This window comes from Oncorhynchus mykiss, chromosome 10, assembly GCF_013265735.2.
Source record: "Oncorhynchus mykiss isolate Arlee chromosome 10, USDA_OmykA_1.1, whole genome shotgun sequence".
Classification (NCBI taxonomy): Eukaryota; Metazoa; Chordata; class Actinopteri; order Salmoniformes; family Salmonidae; genus Oncorhynchus; species Oncorhynchus mykiss.
In genome coordinates, this window is record NC_048574.1 from 7,752,818 (window position 1) to 7,770,237 (window position 17,420).

A 17,420-nucleotide genomic window follows, 5' to 3' on the forward strand; every position below is an offset into this window, starting at 1 on the left:
ATGAATGAGTGACCTGAAAGGTCACAGATCTCTAGAACCTATAGGAACAGTGTTCTGTAGTAGTGGTGTAATAGTAGTGTGGTAGTGGTGTAATAGTAGTGTGGTAGTTGTGTAGTAGTAGTGTGGTAGTTGTGTAGTAAGGCAATAGTAGTGTAGTAAGGTAATAGTAGTGGAGTAATAGTGTGATAAGTTAATAGCATCATAGTAGTAGTGTAGTAGTGCAATAGTATTGTAGTAGTAGTGTGGTAGTAGTGTAGAAAGGTAATAGTAGTGTAATGTAGTAGTAGTGTAATAGTATTGTAATATTAGTGTAGTAGTGTAGTAGCAGTGTAATAAGGTAATAGTGGTGTAATAGTAGTGTAGTAAGGTAATAGTAGTTTAGCAGTAGTGTAATAGTAGTGTGGTTGTATTGTAGTAAGGTGTAGTAATAGTAGTGTAGTAATGTAATAGTAGTGTAACAGTAGTGTAGTGAGGTAATTGTCGTGTAGTATTGTAGTAGTGTAATAGTAAGGTAATAGTAGGTTAGTATTGTAGTAGTGTGGTAGTATTGTAATTGTAGTAGTAGTAGTGTAGTAAGGTAATAGTAGTGTAGTAGTCTAGTAAGGTAATAGTATTGTAATAGTAGTGTAGTAGTTTAGTAAGGTAAAAGGTATGTAGTGGAATTGTAATAGTATTGCAATAGTGTAATAAGAAGGTAATGGTAGCGTGGTGGTAGTGTTGTAGTTTAGTGGTATTGTAGTAGTAGTGTAGTAAGGTAGTAGTAGTGTAGTAGTAGTGTAGTAGTGTAGTAAGGTAATAGTAGTGTAGTAGTATTGGAATAGTAGTGTAGCAGTGTCTTAAGGTAATAGTATTGTAATAGTAGTGTAGTGGTATTGGAATAGTAGTGTAGTAGTGTCATAAGGTAATAGTATTGTAATAGTAGTGTAGTAGTATTGGAATAGTAGTGTAGTAGTGTCATAAGGTAATAGTATTGTAATAGTAGTGTAGTAGTATTGGAATAGTAGTGTAGTAGTGTCATAAGGTAATAGTATTGTAATAGTAGTGTAGTAGTATTGGAATAGTAGTGTAGTAGTGTCATAAGGTAATAGTATTGTAATAGTAGTGTAGTGGTATTGGATTAGTAGTGTAGTAGTGTCGTAAGGTAATAGTAGTGTAATAGTAGTGTAATAGTAGTTTAGTAGTAGTGTAGTAAGGTAATAGTAGTGTAGTGGTAGTGTAGTAGTATTGTTCTTGTGGTGTAGTAAGATAGTAGTAGTGTAATAGTAGTGTAGTAGTATTGTAATAGTAGTGTAGAAATGTAATAGTAGTGTAATAGTAGTGTAGTAGTAATTCAGTAGTAGTGTAGTAAGGTAATAGTAGTGTAATAGTAGTGTAGTAGTAGTTTAGTAGTAGTGTAGTAAGGTAATAGTAGTGTAGTGGTAGTGTAGTAGTATTGTACTTGTGGTGTAGTAAGGTAGTAGTAGTGTAATAGTAATGTAATAGTAGTGTAATAGTAGTGTAGTAGTGTACTAAGGTTAAAGTTGTGTAGTAGAATTGTTCTAGTAGTGCAATAGTGTAATAATAAGGTAATAGCATTGTGGTAGTAGTGTTGTAGTTGTTTAGTGGCATTGTAGTAGTAGTGTAATAGGAGTGTAGTAGTAGTAGTGTAATAGTAGTAGTGTAGTAAGGTAACAGTAGTGTAGTAGTAGTGTAGGAAGGTAATATTATTGTAGTAGTGTAATAGTAGTAGTGTAGTAAGGTAACAGTAGTGTAGTAGTAGTGTAGGAAGGTAATATTATTGTAGTAGTGTAATAGTAGTAGTGTAGTAAGGTAACAGTAGTGTAGTAGTAGTGTAGGAAGGTAATATTATCGTAGTAGTGTAATAGTAGTAGTGTAGTAAGGTAACAGTAGTGTAGACTTATTGTAATAGTAGCATAGTAGTATTTTAGTAGTAGTGTTGATGTATTGTAATAGTAGCATAGTAGTATTTTAGTAGTAGTGTTGATGTATTGTAATAGTAGCATAGTAGTATTTTAGTAGTAGTGTTGATGTATTGTAATAGTAGCATAGTAGTATTTTAGTAGTAGTGTTGATGTATTGTAATAGTAGTGTAGTAGTATTTTAGTAGTAGTGTTGATGTATTGTAATAGTAGTGTAGTAGTATTTTAGTAGTAGTGTTGATGTATTGTAATAGTAGCATAGTAGTATTTTAGTAGTAGTGTTGATGTATTGTAATAGTAGCATAGTAGTATTTTAGTAGTAGTGTTGATGTATTGTAATAGTAGCATAGTAGTATTTTAGTAGTAGTGTTGATGTATTGTAATAGTAGTGTAGTAGTATTTTAGTAGTAGTGTTGATGTATTGTAATAGTAGTGTAGTAGTATTTTAGTAGTAGTGTTGATGTATTGTAATAGTAGCATAGTAGTATTTTAGTAGTAGTGTTGATGTATTGTAATAGTAGCATAGTAGTATTTTAGTAGTAGTGTTGATGTATTGTAATAGTAGCATAGTAGTATTTTAGTAGTAGTGTTGATGTATTGTAATAGTAGTGTAGTAGTATTTTAGTAGTAGTGTTGATGTATTGTAATAGTAGTGTAGTAGTATTTTAGTAGTAGTGTTGATGTATTGTAATAGTAGTGTAGTAGTATTTTAGTAGTAGTGTTGATGTATTGTAATAGTAGTGTAGTATAAAGTACTACAGAGAGATTAATCTACGGAAGTCAGAAGACATCTGACAGACTGACGAAGATAAAGATTACAGAGACAGGAGTTTAAAACACTCACATCCTGATTGTCAACAAACAGGCGTGAGAGAGAGAGAAACTGTACCTAACTTTCCCCAGCGGTTCTTTTTGTACGCACCCTGATCCTGCTCACACGTTAGGCAAATACAGAGACAAACATGAGACTCTCTGTAAACAAAGTGACAGTTCATTGTTTGCCCGTGTCTAAGCCGTAAAGAAAACACCACTGTGTGCTCTGAGAGGCGTGACCACGGTTGGTCTATCTCATTCGGAACTGCTTGACTGACGGTCACGAGGAGGGAGATCAATGTCAAAGAAGATGATAAAACACATATCAAGATGATACAGTCTGTCATCTTATGTCCGTATCTGTTTACCTATAATATTCAAGATATCTACCTGAATATGACCTTGTCTGTTATAATGATCTATGGCGTTTGTTTATCTATTCACGGTATCTACCTGAGTATCATGGTGATTTCCAAAACAATTACATTGATACTGGTTATATAGTATTGGATTCAGTTATTCAACACTGTGTTACACCCAAAAGCATTTATTTTCTAGACTATGAAAATCGGTAGTACATTGAGCATTTACAGTAGTATGAAAATAGGTAATACATTGAACATTTACAGTAGTATGAAAATAGGTAAAACATTGAGCATTTACAGTAGTATGAAAATAGGTAGTATGTTGAGCATTTACAGTAGTATGAAAATAAGTAATACATTGAGCATTTACAGTAGTATGAAAATAGGTAGTACATTGAGCATTTACAGTAGTATGAAAATAGGTAAAACATTGAGCATTTACAGTAGTATGAAAATAGGTAGTATGTTGAGCATTTACAGTAGTATGAAAATAAGTAATACATTGAGCATTTACAGTAGTATGAAAATAGGTAGTACATTGAGCATTTACAGTAGTATGAAAATAGGTAATACATTGAGCATTTACAGTAGTATGAAAATAGGTAGCACATTGAGCATTTACAGTAGTATGAAAATAGGTAGCACATTGAGCATTTACAGTAGTATGAAAATAGGTAGCACATTGAGCATTTACAGTAGTATGAAAATAGGTAGCACATTGAGCATTTACAGTAGTATGAAAATAGGTAGTACATTGAGCATTTACAGTAGTATGAAAATAGGTAGTACATTGAGCATTTACAGTAGCATGAAAATAGGTAATTAATTCAGCATTTACAGTAGTATGAAAATAGGTAGTACATTGAGCATTTACTGTAGTATGAAAATAGGTAGCACATTGAGCATTTACAGTAGTATGAAAATAGGTAGCACATTGAGCATTTACAGTAGTAGTAGTACAAATGGTCTTGTACTATTGTCACTACACAGACATATCTTAATTAGATTCATCCACAATTCAATTATACTGACTAACTGCATTGTCAATTAGCTGCCATTCTATAACATTGACAGGAATTGATGCTATCCCATCTGTCTCTTCACACGATAATAACCACTTCTTCCCGATGTGGTCACAATCAGTGACCGAAATTACTCAAGCTTGCCATGCAGACGTGGGTTTAAATACTATTTAATATCTTTCAAATACATTAGCCTGCCTTGAGTGTCAGACGGCCGAGGTTTTCGTTTTAGAAAGCTTGGGCAAGCTCACAGGTAAGTTTAATCAAGCTCAACTAAATTATTTTAAATAGTACTTGAACCCAGGTCTGATGACATCTAATGCAGTTACCCAGGCAGGAGGGCTCCAGTACCAGTCCTTATTAATGCAGGGCCACATGTACTGTGCTATATATGGCCTCTACATATGAGTTAGTTTACATTGACGTGAACGACATCATGGTCAAGACTCGGGAGAGGGCCAATAGAAGGAAACCGGATAGCGAGGGACATAGAAATAGTGTTACTAGAACGAGGAAGTGCCTAGGCCAGGGCTATTTTACTGCACCCTCATGTTAATTCAGTCATTATATTTCTATGGGGAGGGGCTATAAGGTCTGTTACCATAACAACGGTGACAAAAGGTTTGTCATGTTGTAACAAATGTTACACATTTAGACCAGTGAACTATCAAGTTAGTTGGGACAGCCCAGTAGGTAGAGAGGAAAGATTATATATATTTTTCCAACTGACCAAGAAGGGTATGTCTGGTCTATGGTCTTATGTTTATTATTTTCATTGAATGCACTATCAAATGCTGAATCTATAAGTACTGGGGGCTGATGGGAGAAAAGAGGTGTCAAAAAAGGCTTGTCTTTTGCACTGTGGGAGGAGAGAGAGTAATGTCGCTTTCAAAACAACTCGGAACTGGGAAATCTCTGACTTCAGTGCTGTTCAAAACAATGAGCACCAAAAAAAACAACCTTCAACAGTCATCCAATTCAGAATTCCAACTCGGGAACTCTGGCCTCTTTTTAGAGCTCCGAATGTCTGACCTGAATATCACTGACGTCGTATTTTTTAAATTCCCAGTTGTTTTGAACGCGGCATCTGTTTGCGACCTAGAATCAATAGAAAGGTTCTAGAGAATTTAATCTGTAAAGTGTTTTTTTTTTAGATCTCTGTTAGGCATCTGGAATAAGCGTAAAGCATTCCCGTTCTGGCGCGCCTCTCCAAACAGTGGATGGATTGATTGATTGATTATAGGCTTCCAAACGGAGTTGCGGAACAATTGAAAGCAACCGGTTTTAAGGGGGATCAGTTATTTTTGTTGCCACGCCGATATTTCTTTCCTTTTTAAGGCTGGGGAAGTTGTTATTCTACTTGTAGGGGTCGTTTGCAACAATTGGATGTGCATTTCGATAATAACGATCCCAAAAAGGAAAATATTTGGGTTAAAATAAATACAATATCATACAAACTATCAAAAAAGAAATTACCTAAACAAAATCAACCTGCTTTTCTTTAAAAAAACTCATTCTAATCAGGTCTCAACACAGGCGCAGAATCCTCCTGTGAGGACGGGATATGTCCTAGCGACAATAGTGCTTCTGCCGGGATGCCTTGGAGCCCCAAAAACTTCTTAGCTGCAGATATAATGATAGTCTGCTTCCTGGACTTCTTAGACAATTTATTTTATTTCTATTTCACCTTTATTTATCCAGGTAGGCTAGTTAAGAACAAGTTCTCATTTACAACTGCGACCTGGCCAAGATAAAGCAAAACAGTGCGACACAAACGACAACACATGGAATAAAGAAAACATAGTCAATAATACAGTAGAACGAAAGAAAACAAAAAGTTGTGCTGTACAATTAATCACTGTGGCTATACAGAGCCTTCAGAAAGTATTCAGACCCCTTGACTTTTTCCACATTTTGTTGTGTTACAGCTTTACTCTAAATATATTACATGTTTTTTTTCCCTCATCAATCTACACACAATACCCCATAATGACATCACAATACCCCATAGTGACATCACAATACCCCATAGTGACATCACAATACCCCATAATGACATCACAATACCCAATAATGTCAAAGCAAAAACAGGTTTTAGAAATGTTTCTTAATTTATAATAAAAAAAATATATATATATCACATTTACATAAGTATTCAGACCCTTTACTCAGTACTGAAGCACCTTTGCCAGCAATTACAGCCTCAAGTCTTCTTTGGTATGACGTTACAAGCTTGGCGCACCTGTATTTGGGGAGTATCTCCAATTCTTCTCTGCAGATCCTCTCAAGCTCCATCAGGTTGTATGGGGAACATCTATCTCCAAAGATGTTCGATAGGGTTCAAGTCCGGGCTCTTGCTGGGCCACTCAAGGACATTCAGAGACTTGTCCTGAAGCCACTCCTGTGTTGTCTTGACTGTGTGCTTAGGGTCGTTGTCCTGTTGGAAGATGTACCAGTCTGAGGTCCTGAGCGCTCTGAAGCAGGTTTTTATCAAGGATCTCTCTGTACTTTGCCCGTTCATCTTTCCCTCGATCCGGACTAGTCTCCCAGTCCCTTCCAATGAACAACACCCCCACAGCATGATGCTGCCACTGCCATGCTTCACCTTAGGGATGGTGCCAGGTTTCCTCCAGACTTGACGCTTGACATTCAGGCCAAAGAGTTCAATCTTGGGTTCATCAGAAGAGATACTCTTGTTTCTCATTGCCTGAGAGTCTTTAGGTGCCTTTTGGCAAACTCCAATTGGGCTGTCATGTGCCTTTTCCTGAGGAATGGCTTCCGTCTGGTCACTCTACTATAAAGGCCTGATTGATGGAGTGCTGCAGAGATGGTTGTCTTTCTGGAAGGTTCTCCCATCTCCACAGAGGAACTCTAGAGCTCTGTCAGAGTAACCATCAGGTTCTTGGTCCCTCCCTGACCAAAGCCCTTCTCCCCCGATTGCTAGGGAGTCTTGGTGGTTCCAAACTTCTTCCATTTAAGAATGATGGAGGTCACAGTGTTCTTGGGGACCTTCAATGCAGCAGAAATGTTTTTGTTACCCTTCCCCAGATATGTGCCTCGACACAATCCTGTCTCTGAGCTCTACGGAAAATTCCTTTGACCTCGTGGTTTGGTTTTTGCTCTGACATGCAGTGTTAACTGTGGGACCTTATATAGACAGGCCTGTGCCTTTCCAAATAATTTCCAATCAGTTTAATTTATCCCAGGTGGACTCCAATCAAGTTGTAGAAACATCTCAAGGATGATCAATGGAAACAGGATGCACCTGAGCTCAATGTCGAGTCTCATAGCAAAAGGTCTGAATACTCATGTCAATATTGTATTTATTTTTAAATTTGCAAAAATGTCTAAAAACCTGTTTTCGCTTTGTCGTTATGGGATATTGTGTATAGATTACTGAGGATTTTTATTGATTTAATCAATTTTCGAATAAGGCTGTGACGTGACAGAATGTGAAAAAAGTCAAGGGGTCTGAATACTTTCCGAACGCACTGCATATGCCACAGAATCCACCTTCTTCACATTGAGTGTATCCAGATGACCCGATTGACTTAAAACACTATCAACTGGTTGCCCTGCATCCACCTCCATATCTTCAACACTGCTGCCTCTTACGACTCTCTTCACCACCTCCACATGGGAGATCAGCTGCACAGCCCTGATCCTTCACAACTCAATCTCCTTCACCCTAACAGGGCACTCAAGGAAGTCCAGAGTATGATCCCCATCACAGTTGCAACAATGTCCAATCACAGATTATTCTATTTCATACCCTCCCTTTCTCTCCCTCTCTCTCTCTCTCTCTCCCTCTCCCTCCCTTTCTCTCTCTCTCTCCCTCCCTTTCTCTCTCCTACTCCCTCCCTCCCTCCCTCCCTCCCTCCCTCTCTCTCTCTCTCTCTCTCTCTCTCCCTCCCTTTCTCCTACGCCCTCCCTCTCTCTCTCTCACTCCCTCTCTCCCTCTCTCTCTCCCTCCCCCCCCCCCCCCTCTCTCTCTCTCGTACCTCAGGGGGACTCTTCTTTTGTGGTGATGACCAACTACATTATGACCAAAGGTCAGAAAATTGAAAAATGTTCTGAGGTAAGTCAACTCCTCTCAAAATACTTTCTTAATTCTTTGTATGTCCTTGCTTTTCCTAAATTTGCACAGAGATCATGATTCAGAAGTGTACAAAAAAAATTAGGAACACTTGCTCTTTCCGTGACATAGACTGGCCAGGCGAATCCAGGTGAAAGCTATGGTCCCTTATTGATGTCACCTGTTCGAGTGTGTCATGAACTGCAATGCTGCTGGGTTTTTCATGCTCAACAGTTTCCCGTGTGTATCAAGAATGGTCCACCACCCAAAGGACATCCAGCCAACCTCACCCAACTCTGGGACGACATGGAGTCAACATGGACCAGCATCCCTGTGGAACGCTTTCGATGCCTTGTAGAGTGCATGCCCGACGAATTGAGTCTGTTCTGAAGGCAAAAGCGTCTGTAACTCAATATTAGGAAGGTGTTCCTAATGTTTTGTACACTCAGTCTGTGTGTATATAACTATATCAGTGGAGGCTGCTGAGGTGAGAGCGGCTCATAATAATGTCTGGAACGGAGACAATGGAACGGCTTCAAATACCTGGAAACCATGGAAACCATGTGTTTGATGTATTTAATACCATTCCACTGATTCCGCTCCTGTCATTACAACAAGCCCGTTCCTCCCAATTAAGGTGCCACCAACCTCCTGTGATATATATATATAAATTTACATATACAGTATATTAGGAAAGTATTCAGACCCATTGACTTTTTCCACATTTTGTTATGTTACAGCCTTGTTCTAAAATTGATTAAATATTATTATTTTTTAAATATCTAAACAAGATACCCCATAATGACAAAGCAAAAAAAAAAAAAATTGACATTTTTGCTTAATGTATTTAAAAAAAACCCATAAGTATTCAGACCCTTTACTCAGTACTTTGCTGAAGCACCTTTGGCAGCGATTACAGCCTCGCGTCTTCTTTGGTATGACGCTACAAGCTTGGCACACCTGTATTTGGGGAGTTTCTCCCATTCTTCTCTGCAGATCCTCTCAAACTCTGTGAGGTTGGATGGGGAGCATCGCTGCACAGCTATTTTCAAGTCTCTCCAGAGATGTTCGATCGGCTTCAAGTCCGGGCTCTGGCTGGGCCACTCAAGGACATTCAGAGACTTGTCCCGAAGCCACTCTTGGCTGTGTGCTTAGAGTCGTTGTCTTGCTGGAACCTGACCCTTCACCCCAGTCTGAGGTCCTTAGTGCTCTGGAGCAGGTTTATATCAAGGATCTCTCGGTACTTTGCTCCGTTCATCTTTCCCTCAATCCTGACTAGTCTCCCAGTCCCTGCTGCTGAAAAACATCCCCATATAATGATGCTGCCACTGTGATGCACAAGATGGCGTCAACAGACATGGCAGCTCTCCTTCTAGATCCTAAGCAATTTTGCAGTATTTTTTTTGTGTGTTATTTCTTACACTATCAGCCCAGAATGTTTCTTGTGATATTACATACAGCCGGAAATAACTTTTGGATATCAGAGCGATGGTAACTCACCAGCATTACGGCCTGGAATACAACTTTCCTGAATTGGATCCTTTGTTCGTACCCCCCAGAGCAATTTAACTTATCCCAGAGGCTGCTCCAAGTTGCCGTCGGCGGAGAAGAGGTGTTCGGAGTGGACTTCTAGTCCGACTCAGGAGGCGGGCACACCATCCACCGCTTCTGATTATATTACTCCCTAATGTTTAGTCTCTGGACAATAAATTAGACGAGTTCAGGGCGAGGATCTCTTTCCAGAGAGACATCAGTGACTAACATACTCTGTTTCACTGAATCTTGGTTCTCTCGGGATATAGAAACATCTCAAGGATGATCAATGGAAACAGGATGCACCTGAGCTCAATTTTCGAGTCTCATAGCAAAGGGTCTGAATATTTATGTAAATAAGGTATTTCTGTTTTTTATTTTTAATACATTTGCACACAAAACAAAAGGAGTATTATGTGTAGATATTTAATACATTTTAGAATAAGGCTGTAACGTAACAAAATGTGGAAAAGGGGAAGGGGTCTGAATACTTTCCGAATGTACTGTACACTCACTCCAACTCCTGTGTTTCAGCCCCCAAACTCGAAGAATCGATGCAGCTCTGACGCAGACTGTGAAGGGAGATCAGAACGTACGGGAGATGGTAAAGTCCGGACGGCATGGCAGTGTGACAGTGTGGCACAGTCCCCTTCACTAACTCTGGTGTTTCTCAACCTCTGGTCTGCGGACCAGCGCCAGTCTATGGCAAATCACCGGCCAGTCCCTGAGATAGTTAACGGACACTAATGTCGTCAGTTCTACAGTGCTAGTTTGAATGTAAGTTGCCCCCGAGGAGGAAAAAACATTGCTTGTTGGCCCCTGGTATGAAAAAGGTTGAGAAACACTGTGACTAACTAACCCTCCTCACTACCCTCCGCATTGGCAAATCTAGCCATCCATTACTACCACTACCCCCTCCCTACCTGACTACTCACACTAGCCATCGTCTCTGTGACTACGTTATGAGGGATAAACAACGAGGGGCTGGGAGTTCTGTGGAAATAACGAGCCCTTCGTCGTCTATCCTTTACTTTCTTAAAGTTTTACTATATAGAGGATTCTCATTATACATATTTCTAGCCACCGGTGACCCTGTACTGATAACTGAAATTAAATGTTATTTATCAGAAATTAAAACGGCCCATGATTTCACTTGTCAGAGAGCAAAAAAAATACAAAAATAATCTTTCAGGTGTTTTAAGTGTCCAGTTGCATCATCATTGAGCAGCAGGGTGGCGGCAGGGTAGCCTAGTGGTTAGAGCGTTGGACTAGTAACCGGAAAGGTTGCAAGTTCAAATCCCCTGAGCTGACTAGGTACAAATCTGTCGTTCTGCCCCTGACCAGGCAGTTAACCCACTGTTCCTCGGCCGTCATTGAAAATACGATTTTGTTCTTAACTGACTTTCCTAGTTAAATAAAGGTTAAATAAAAAAAAAATGTTTTAGGATTAAGTTGGTTTATCGTTGGTTAACTTTCTCAGCGGTTCTTTGGTCAGTTTCAGTTAATCTGTACTTTGGGGCTTCTATGAGCTAAATGTACAATACACCAGTCACACAAAACAAAGCCACCAAGATAAACATTTTGACTAGTCAGGAATTTCCCTGCATTCAAGAAGAAAAAGTTTGCTTAATTTAGATCAACAACTTTCCATGTTCTTAGCAGCCAGGATCCAGGATGGTTGAGTGACTTGGATTTTCATTCTATTAAAGCATGCAAACAGACACAGTCAGAGACTCAAGCACACAGTCAGAGACATAGGCAGACAGTCAGAGACAGGCAGGCAGACAGTCAGAGACAGGCAGCCAGACAGTCAGAGACATAGGCAGACAATCAGAGACAGGCAGGCACACAGTCAGAGACATAGGCAGACAGTCAGAGACATATGCAGACAGTCAGAGACAGGCAGGCAGACAGTCAGACAATCAGGGACAGGCAGACAGTCAGAGACGGGCAGACAGTCGGAGACGGGCAGGCAGTCAGAGACAGGCAGGCAGACAGTCAGAGACGGGCAGACAGACAGTCAGAGACGGGCAGACAGTCAGAGACGGGCAGACAGTCAGAGACGGGCACACGTCAGGGACAGGCACACAGTCAGAGACAGGCACACAGTCAGAGACAGGCAGACAGTCAGAGACAGGCAGATAAATTGTAGAGTAGTAGCAGTATATCCAATAACAATTCTAAAGCCTATATAACGTGGCAGTTGAAAGGGTTGGTTGTGTATTTTGTCCTTATGTGACTCTGGGTTACAGCCAAGCCTCTTCAAGCTCTCAGAACCACATCAGCCCTTTCACTTTCATCATCTGCTGTTGGCAGATGATTTAGATCTGTTGACGCCACCACTGTCATGTTGACTTGGGGGGGCATCTATATATCCTTGTGTCCTTGAGAAGGATGTGCTGGTTAATGGTTAGACTGTGGTTGAAACTAGAGGGAAGCAAACAGAACAGAAGCTGTTAAAGCCCTCAGGGTGAACCGGTCTTATGATCATGTCCTGTAGGGTGGCTCACTTTACCGTGTCTGTAAATCTTTTTCACACTACTCTGCCAATCCAGCTAGGGTCAGAGAGACGGGACCAGAAAGACAGGACAGGGAGAGACAGGACAGGGAGAGACAGGACAGGGAAAACAGGACAGGGAGAGACAGGACATGGAAAGACAAGACCAGGGAGGCAGGACCAGGGAGGCAGGACCAAGGAGGCAGGACCAAGGAGGCAGGACCAAGGAGGCAGGACCAGGGAGGCAGGACCAAGGAGGCAGGACCAGGAAGGCAGGACCAGGGAGGCAGGACCAGGGAGGCAGGACCAGGGAGGCAGGACCAGGGAGGCAGGACCAGAGAGACAGGACCAGGGATGCAGGACCAGAGAGACAGGACCAGAGAGACAGGACCAGGGAGACAGGACCAGGGAGGCAGGACCAGGGAGACAGGACCAGAGAGACAGGACCACACACAGATAATAGCCATGCTTATCATGCAGAAAGAAATTATCCATACAGTATAAAATCAGTGAGAGATTGAAAGAGACTCACTGAACCCATTTCCTTTGGTGTTCTGTAATGACACACATTTTAGTCAAGATTTTAAGACGTTTGGATGATTGAAACAGCAATTCTATTTAAAGTGAAAGTAATTTTTTCTAGTTAAAAGACATCCTCATCTGTGGTACTGGTTGTCACGATACCAGTATCACGATACTACGATAACTGATTTTCCCCTGGCAACAAGGCAAACACGAAGCAGTCTAAACGCTTTGATTCTTTAAAAAACACTGCTGTATGGAACATAGTGTGATATAACAGGAACATAGTGTGATATAACAGGAACATAGTGTGATATAACAGGAACATAGTGTGATATAACAGGAACATAGTGTGATATAACAGGAACATAGTGTGATATAACAGGAACATAGTGTGATATAACAGGAACATAGTGTGATATAACAGGAACATAGTGTGATATAACAGGAACATAGTGTGATATAGCAGGTGATTCTTTAGATAACCCTGCTGTATGGAACATAGTGTGATATAACATGTGATTCTTTAGATAACCCTGCTGTATGGAACATAGTGTGATATAACAGGTGATTATTTAGATAACCCTGCTGTATGGAACATAGTGTGATATAACAGGTGATTCTTTAGATAACCCTGCTGTATGGAACATAGTGTGATATAACAGGTGATTCTTTAGATAACCCTGCTGTATGGAACATAGTGTGATATAACATGTGATTCTTTAGATAACTCTGCTGTATGGAACATAGTGTGATATAACAGGTGATTCTTTAGATAACCCTGCTGTATGGAACATAGTGTGATATAACAGGTGATTATTTAGATAACCCTGCTGTATGGAACATAGTGTAATATAACATGTGATTCTTTAGATAACTCTGCTGTATGGAACATAGTGTGATATAACAGGTGATTATTTAGATAACCCTGCTGTATGGAACATAGTGTGATATAACATGTGATTCTTTAAAAAACCCTGCTGTATGGAACATAGTGTGATATAACAGGTTAAAGAAACATGTGATTCTGGGCGACAACACCAGGCTGTTTGTTTCCAACATTAGGACTGTTTTCCTCAGGGAATTCAGTCAGCTTCATGTGTTGTGTCCTTGCCTCGAAACCTCTCGAGTAATCGCCTTACTGATATGGTGACAACCCTAATCTGTGGGCTCATAGTTGTTACTCCATGTTGGAAAAGCTATATCCCTCGTGTCTTTTCTCCGTGTCTTTGTCCCACTCCACCCCACCCCACCCCAAGGACATATGACGGGGAAGTGCTTGGTGAACACAACAAAGATGTGTGAGGTGCTAGCCTGGTGTCCTGTGGAAGATGACGGCAGTATCCCAGAGTATGTACGATCAATCAATTTATGTTCAAGCTTTACAGGTATAACATTTAATTACTCATCAGAAGTGTTATGTACTGAATGGTACTGAACAACCTTTGGACTCTACCTGAATTATTTGTAGGCTGATGAAATGAAAACGGTCTCTACCAATTTCTTGTTATGACCTTTCTGTGTGTGTCTGTGTGTGTCTGTGTGTGTCTGTGTGTGTGTCTGTGTGTGTCTGTGTGTGTGTCTGTGTGTGTCTGTGTGTGTGTCTGTGTGTGTCTGTGTGTGTCTGTGTGTGTCTGTGTGTGTGTCTGTGTGTGTCTGTGTGTGTGTCTGTGTGTGTGTCTGTGTGTGTCTGTGTGTGTGTCTGTGTGTGTCTGTGTGTGTGTCTGTGTGTGTCTGTGTGTGTCTGTGTGTGTGTGTGTCTGTGTGTGTCTGTGTGTGTCTGTGTGTGTCTGTGTGTGTGTCTGTGTGTGTCTGTCTGTGTGTGTGTCTGTGTGTGTCTGTGTGTGTCTGTGTGTGTGTCTGTGTGTGTCTGTGTATGTCTGTGTGTGTGTCTGTGTGTGTCTGTGTGTGTGTCTGTGTGTGTCTGTGTGTGTGTCTGTGTGTGTGTGTCTGTGTCTGTGTGTGTGTTTATGCTTTGTTGGTCTTTGTTTTCATTTGTTCTACTGTTTTCTGTGCAGCCCTGCGCTGTTGATGTCGGCAGAGAACTTCACACTGTTCATCAAAAACACAATCAACTTTCCAGCCTATGGTGTTACGAGGTAAGACCCCTGTTTGATACACAACATGCATCCTTTCATCAACGCCTATAGAAAATGAGGAGAATAACCATGGATCCAGTCTATAATACTCATAAAAGCATTAAATCGTTGCTTCTTCTTCCTAATATCATTAGTATTTGCACGATAAGCTGTGCTGCACACAGGCGGTGTATGTCTCTCTGAACCTACACGATCCTGCCAAACATTATACAGCAAAATAACCATACCATTACCACACCATTGCCAATTAGCATAGCAACAACATGAGGACATCTCTCCCCTCCTGTTTCACTGAGCTGAGGTCAAGTTAGTGGCAGATCATTCAGTAACTCCCTGATAGCAAGCTGAGGTCAGGTCAGTGGCAGGTCATTCAGTAACTCCCTGATAGCGAGCTGAGGTCAGGTCGGTGGCAGGTCATTCAGTAACTCCCTGATAGCGAGCTGAGGTCAGGTCGGTGGCAGGTCATTCAGTAACTCCCTGATAGCGAGCTGAGGTCAGGTTGGTGGCAGGTCATTCAGTAACTCCCTGATAGCAAGCTGAGGTCAGGTTAGTGGCAGGTCATTCAGTAACTCCCTGATAGCGAGCTGAGGTCAGGTTGGTGGCAGGTCATTCAGTAACTCCCTAATAGCGAGCTGAGGTCAGGTTAGTGGCAGGTCATTCAGTAACTCCCTGATAGCGAGCTGAGGTCAGGTCGTGGCAGGTCATTCAGTAACTCCCTGATAGCAAGCTGAGGTCAGGTCGGTGGCAGGTCATTCAGTAACTCTCCTAGGATCATGAGAGGCAACATAAGTCAACATGAGAAGGGCCAGGTTCTATAGGTTAACATGAGAAGAGCCCGATTCTATCGGTTAACATGAGAAGAGCCAGATTCTATAGGTTAACATTAGAAGTGCCAGATTCTATAGGTTAACATGAGAAGAGCCAGATTCTATAGGTTAACATGAGAAGAGTCCGATTCTATAGGTTAACATGAGAAGAGTCCGATTATATAGGTTAACATGAGAAGAGTCCGATTATATAGGTTAACATGAGAAGAGTCCGATTCTATAGGTTAACATGAGAAGAGTCCGATTCTATAGGTTAACATGAGAAGAGTCCGATTATATAGGTTAACATGAGAAGAGCCAGATTCTATGGGTTAACATGAGAAGAGACATATTCTATAGGTTAACATGAGAAGAGCCAGATTCTATCGTTTAACATGAGAAGAGTCAGATTCCATCGTTTTTAAAATTTATTTAACCAGTTAAGAACAAATTCTTATTTTCAATGACGGCCTAGGAACAGTGGGTTAACTGCCTGTTCAGGGGCAGAACGACAGATTTGTACCTTGTCAGCTCAGGGGTTTGAACTTGCAACCTTCCGGTTACTAGTCCAACGCTCTAACCACTAGGCTACCCTGCCACCCCGGTTAATATGAGAAGAGTCAGATTCTATAGGTTAACATTAGAAGAGTCCGATTCTATAGGTTAACATGAGAAGAGACATATTCTATAGGTTAACATTAGAAGAGCCAGATTCTATAGGTTAAAATCATATAGAGATGTACTCAACCCAATGGGGGGAAAATGGTTGAATCAAAGTTGTTTCCACGTCATTTCATCAAAAAAGATTACATTTGATCAAAGCAGGAACGGAGGGCATTACCAGATTACCTTGAATCACTGTGGAAAACCGATTGGATTTGCAGAAGTCATCAACACTGAAAGAATTTAGTTAGATTTTCACTTTTAACCTAAATCCAATGGTGACATTTTTTTGTTAGTTGACAACTCAACCAAATGTAAATCAAAAATATATTTCCCGCTGACTGTATAGATGATCAGGACAGTAATGACTTGGTGAATACACATTTAACACAACCACAGATTCATCATACATTATGTATATATACACTAGATGACAGACAGGGGGTGCTGTTTTGAAGACATCGTGCCTCCATCTTGGCACTCCCTCAACGTTGTAAAATATACAGTATTTAGAAAGAGACAGAAATACGTGTATTCTATTACAGACACCTTATTGTATACCTTGAAATTATATTATGTGAGCTAAACATAAATGATTCTAATAATATAAATATATATAAATCAAGGAAATCGTGATATTAGATTATTTTGCCATTTAAGCATTGCCTCACGTCAGTTGGCGTCACTCCTACGCGACACTCGTCCCTCAACCGATCTGTCTTGTAGGTCGTGGAACTCATATATACAGTTGAAGTCTGAAGTTTACATACACCTTAGCCAAATACATTTAAACTCAGTTTTTCACAATTCCTGACAATTAATCCTAGTAAAAATGCCCTGTCTTAGGTCAGTTAGGATCACATCTTTATTTTAAGAATGTGAAATGTCAGAATAATAGTAGAGAAAATGATTTATTTCAGCTTGTATTGCTTTCATCAGGGCGGCAGGGTAGCCTAGTGGTTAGAGCGTTGGACTAGTAACCGGAAGGTTGTGAGTTCAAACCCCCGAGCTGACAAGGTACAAATCTGTCGTTCTGCCCCTGAACAGGCAGTTAACCCACTGTTCCCAGGCCGTCATTGAAAATAAGAGTTTGTTCTTAACTGACT

The 17,420-nt window shown here is 40.5% G+C and overlaps 1 protein-coding gene across 6 annotated transcripts in view; it reads left to right on the forward strand.

Annotated features, from left to right (window-relative positions):
• The window catches only part of LOC110533310 (P2X purinoceptor 1), a 50,446-nt gene that overhangs the window by 19,881 nt on the left and 13,145 nt on the right, over positions 1 to 17,420 (forward strand). For 5 of the 6 annotated variants that reach the window (XM_036989604.1, XM_036989606.1, XM_036989605.1 and 2 more), the window contains exons 3-6: positions 8,126 to 8,197; positions 10,262 to 10,331; positions 14,006 to 14,096; positions 14,765 to 14,845. In XM_036989604.1, the coding sequence (XP_036845499.1) occupies positions 8,126 to 8,197; positions 10,262 to 10,331; positions 14,006 to 14,096; positions 14,765 to 14,845 (314 nt within the window). The remainder of the gene's footprint in view (positions 1 to 8,125; positions 8,198 to 10,261; positions 10,332 to 14,005; positions 14,097 to 14,764; positions 14,846 to 17,420) is intronic. The other variant, XM_036989607.1, reaches the window with a different exon arrangement.